This window comes from Myotis davidii, unplaced genomic scaffold, assembly GCF_000327345.1.
Source record: "Myotis davidii unplaced genomic scaffold, ASM32734v1 scaffold2052, whole genome shotgun sequence".
NCBI classification, from domain to species: Eukaryota; Metazoa; Chordata; class Mammalia; order Chiroptera; family Vespertilionidae; genus Myotis; species Myotis davidii.
In genome coordinates this window covers 1,672-6,447 of record NW_006283446.1, presented here as the reverse complement: position 1 = coordinate 6,447, position 4,776 = coordinate 1,672, and the positions used below count along the sequence as shown (strand labels likewise).

The following is a 4,776-nucleotide window of genomic DNA, read 5'->3' as shown; positions in this document are numbered from 1 at the left end:
CCTATAGGAAACCTAGCACAGAAAGACACTCTATCAACACAGGGAAGCATAAAAAATTCGGACACAAAGAATCAGGTCACAAAAGACAGAAATGGAGGAAAGCAAACGAGTGGATATAGAGTTCAAATCCACGGTTATAAGGTTTTTCAAGAATTTTCTGGAAATTGCCGATAAATTTAGTGAGACCCTGGAGGATATGAAAAAGGCCAGGGGAGCCAGTGGCAGGGATTGTGTTTGGGGATCCCTGGTGGACAGCAGGAGCCATAGAGGGGCATCTATTGACCACTTCATCTGGGGACTGCAGAACCTGAGCACAATGAAAAATTTTGGGCAGACACAAGGGTCCTGACCCATTGCCATGCACAGGAAGTTACATGGACAATAGTTGGGATTCCAGGAGAAGTTGAAGAAACTAAGATAACAGAGAAGGAAGGAATTAGGGGGCAGGTGAGGATCCAGGAGAGCGGGTGAAGGGTCTCTCAGGATGCTGGCCCTCCATGTTGGAGAAGCAGACTCTCTGGGGGTGGGGCTCTGCAGGATGAGTAAGAATTTGGGGGATGGAGGGGGGAGGTACATTGTGACAAATGCCTGCCCTGGGTGTGTCTGCAGATCCAGGTCTGAATCCCAGCCTCCCACTTTCAGCCTGTATGTTTTTAATTGGTTTTTCTTTTTATTGATTGATTGATTTCAGAGAGAGAGGGAGAGAGGGAAACATCATTTTGTTTTCTCACTTTTTCATGCTCTCACTGACTGACCCTTGTCTGTGCCCTTACTGAGGATTGAACCATGACCTTGGCACCCTCCAGGTATGCTCCAGGGCATGTGGGAGAGGTGGGCACAGAACCAAAACTAATCCCCAACCCCACTTTAAAAAAATATGTATTTTTTTTATTTTCAGAGAAGGGAGAGGGAAAGAGAGAAACATCTATGTGAGAGCAAACCATGGATTGGCTGAATCCTGCATGCCCCCTACCCGGGAAGGAGCCTGCCACCCAGGCCTGTGCCTTGACCAGGAGTTGGACTGGCAGCCTTTTGGTGCTTGGGAAGATGCACAACCCACTGACCCACACCCACCGGGGCCAGCCCTGCACTTTCCATGGAAAGGGATGGGGAACCAGAGCCTCAGGAGCTGGGTGAGGAGATAAGACTAGAATGCTGAGCCCTGAGTGAGCACAGGTTGGGGTGGGAAAGGGTGGACAGCCCTTTAGGGTGAATCCATCAGAGAAGAGGGCTGGGTAGGCAGTGGGGTGGTGCCTGACCAACCCCTGTGGGCTTCTGGGAACATTCTGGACAAAGGAGGCTGGAGTAGACATCATGGGGTCCGAGGTGCTTGGGACTGACACAGTGATCCTCCAGGAGCTACTAGTAAGTTCCTTCACCCAAAGGGGATGAAGGAACCCAAAGACCCGAGAAGAAGTTACCTTCCAGAAACCATGACAGCAAAGAACAGATGCTCCCTCCCACCTCATGACCTGCCTGACTTGGAGGTGGGGGTTGGGGGGCGGACGGCCTTGGGCCAACTTTGATGCTTCCCCACCTCTAAGGCTGCCCCATGAACCACCCCCTGCCACCTGCCCCAGCCTCCCCCTCACCGTCCCCTCCCCACAGCCATGTGCCCCTCAGAACTGCCAGGTCAGGGAAACCCAGAGGGAAACAGGCGAGTCCAGGTGGTGGCCTAAGAGACAAGGCGGAGTCAGACAGAACTCGCCCCAACCCCTCCATGAGCCTCACCCCACTCCTCCCTGGACCCCTCCCTCTGAAACTGACACAGATGGACCTGGGTGCCTGTCACTCCTTGAGTCAATTATTAAGCAGAGACAGGGTTGAATCCTATGAGAGTTTATTAGGATGGATTGCAGGCCGAATGGGAGCGAGCGGCTCTGGGACCAGGTTGTTATCTTTCCAAGATGACAGGAAACTCAGAAAAGGAGCCTGGACTGCATTCTGAGGTTAATCCCCATGTCCCTGGGCAAATAGCTCTCAGCCAGGGTGGAACCCGCCTAATTGGAAGAGAACAGTCAGTTAACAGACAGGGTTAATAGGATAACATATCTGGTCCCCACTGTTCTATTTCTGCCCCACAGCTCCTCACTGCGATTCCTCTCTCTCCAGCGCCAGCCCCCTCCCTGCAGGCAGGCCACCACCCCAGGCCCTGACTGTCCCTACCTCCTCCCATCCTTCTCCAGCCCCCTCCTCACCAGCAGGCTTCCTGGGACCTCAGGCCAGCAGAGCCAGGAGGCTCAGGGGCAGGAGCACGGCGGCCACGGAGAGACAGAGGGTGATCCCAGAGTTGGGAGGGCCCTTGCCGTTGGTGGGGCCCTTGGCGTTGGTGGGGCCCTTGCTGAAGACCAAGTCCTCATTCTCTTTTCTGAGGAGGAGATGGGGACGTTGTCCCCAGGGCAATGGGAATTTTCAGAGCCAAGGGGATCCTAGGTCTTGGGGGTGGAAGGAGGAAGGGGCGTGGCTTGGGGTGGGTGGGTGTCCTGACCTTAGTTGCTCCAGCTCCGCGGATTTCTTCTGCAGCTCCAAGGATTTGTTTTGCAGGGACTGATTCAATGTCTTGATCTCCTCTAAGGAGGGACAGAGAGTGTGTGTCAGCACCATAGCCACGCCCCTCATCTGTCCCCACCCCCGGAAGGACCCCGCCTCTAGCCGGCCTGCTTTTGAGCCAGTGCACCTTGGAAGTCTGGCTTGCCTGCCCCTTCCTACTTCTATTGGCTCTGGTCCTGTCCTCGCTGGACCCCAATCCTGAGGCCCACCCCTCCCTCCTCTTCAATACCTGACCGGCTCCTACAAACTCCCTGACTGTGACCTGGGCCTGTGTTTTTCTCACCTTGAAGCTTCTGTAGGAAGAGCTCCTGTTGCTTTTCCAGGGAAATCTTCAGGGTCTCCTGGGATGCCGGGAAGAGTAAGGGTGTAGCAAACTGGGGTTCTTGTCCCTGGTGGGCTTGGCTGCTGTCCCTGGGCCCTGACCCCCTCTCCAGGCCCTGGAGTCAGAGGGGCTCAGACCCAAACCCCTTCAGGGTTCCTGCCAACCCTCTCTGAACCTGTCCCCCACCCTGAAGAATAGCCACAGCCTCCCACTCTCCCAGGATGTGACTTTCAAAATTCGAGTTTCAAGTCCCCCCCCTAGGAATTTGGAGGCTCTCTTGGCCCAAAGCCTAGGAGAAATGTCCAGATCCCCTGGACTATTGCCCAAGAAGAGTTAGATGTCCCCTGAAACCCGGAACACTGTGGTATTTCTGTACCCAAGTTAGATGTCCAGTGGGACTTTCAAGGACCCCCACATCAAGGCCCAGTTAAAATGTTGCCTCTCAGGGATGCAGTGGAAGTACCAAGAGCCCCTGCCTTGCCCGGGCCACATAGCTCCGTTGGTTAGATCGTCATCCCAATATGCCAACGTTGTGGGTTCAATCCATGGTCAGTGCACATGCTAAGAATTAACCAATGAATGCATCAATAAGTGGAAAAACAAATCAATGTTCCTCTCACATTCTTATCTCCCTCTAATCTATAATAATAAAAGCCTAAGTGGCCATCGAAACCAAAAGGACTACAAAAAAGCCTGCATGGGGCGACTAGGCCACCAAGGGGGATAGTGAGGGGCAACCAAACGACTGAGCAGCAGGGTGCATGGGGTGACCAGGTCTGCAGGGGGGCAGTTGGGGGTGACCCGGTGGCAGGGGCAGGGCAGTGAGGGGTGACCAGGCTGGAAGGGGGGGCAGTTGGAGGTGACCAGGCAGGCAGAGGGAGAAGTTGGGGGCAACCAAGCTCGCAGCAGGGACAGTAAGGGGCAACCAGGCCAGCAGGGAGGGGCAGTTAGGAGCAACCAGGTTGACGGGGTGTGGGGGGCAGTTGTGGGTGACCAGGCCAGCAGGGGTGGCACTTAGGGGCGATGAGGCCAGCAGGCAGGTGAGCATTTAGGAGCCACTAGTCCAGGATGATGAGAGATGTCTGACTGCTGGTTTAGGCCTGATCCCCAGGATTGTGCCTAAACCAGCACCAGGACATCCCCCGAGAGGTCCCGGATTGGAGAGGGTGCAGGCTGGGTTGAAGGGACCCTCCCCTCCCCCCACGCCATGCACACATTTCGTGCACTGGGCCTCTAGTCAATAAATAAAAACTAAATAATAAATAAAAAAAGATTGTTGCCTTCTTCAGAGTCTGGTGGGCTCCCCATCCCAACCCCCAGAAGGATTTCTGCTTCCCTAAGACTGTGCCCAGGGGGAGTTCCCAGGTGCCCTAGACCAATGTCCTGGAGTTTGGAGATTCATCCACATCCTACTGGGGATACTGAGGCCCCTTATTGGGTGCTCTGGGGTCCCACACTGGCACCCCAGAGGGAGTTTAGAGCTCCCCAAAACCCTGATGGGGAAATTCAGGCTCTCCATGCAGGGGACTAGGGCCTGATTCAAGGTCTATCTCAATCTCAACCTTACTGTCCCTGCTGCCAGCTTGGTTGCCCCCAACTGCCCCCTCTACCAGCCTGGTCACCTCCAACTGCCGCCCTCCACCCCCGCCAGCCTGGTTGCCCCTCACTGCCCCCTCTCCCCAATCACCCAGACCCTGGGAGTCCTCCCAAGCACAGGGCCCTCTCTAGGAGGGGCAGTGACTTACCACAGTCTGGTTGCAAGTGGCAGCTTGGGCCTCGGTCCCCCGCAAGACTTCCTGGGCCTGGGTCAGCTCCTGCTCCAGGAGGTGGGTGATGTTTCGACACTCCTGCTCAGCCCGGAGGCCATCCTTGCAAGCTGGGCTATTGGCCTTGGCAGCAAAAAC

At 55.4% G+C, this 4,776-nt stretch overlaps 1 protein-coding gene across 1 annotated transcript; it reads right to left on the bottom strand.

Annotated features, from left to right (window-relative positions):
* Positions 1–1,823: 1,823 nt before the first annotated feature.
* On the bottom strand, positions 1,824–4,773 carry LOC102755216 (bone marrow stromal antigen 2-like; the record flags this gene model as incomplete). Its single annotated transcript, XM_006753697.2, has 5 exons — positions 1,824–2,000; positions 2,199–2,368; positions 2,489–2,570; positions 2,834–2,891; positions 4,618–4,773. Coding segments are annotated over 4 exons (447 nt in total), but the record flags the coding sequence as incomplete, so codon positions are not given.
* Positions 4,774–4,776: the final 3 nt, after the last annotated feature.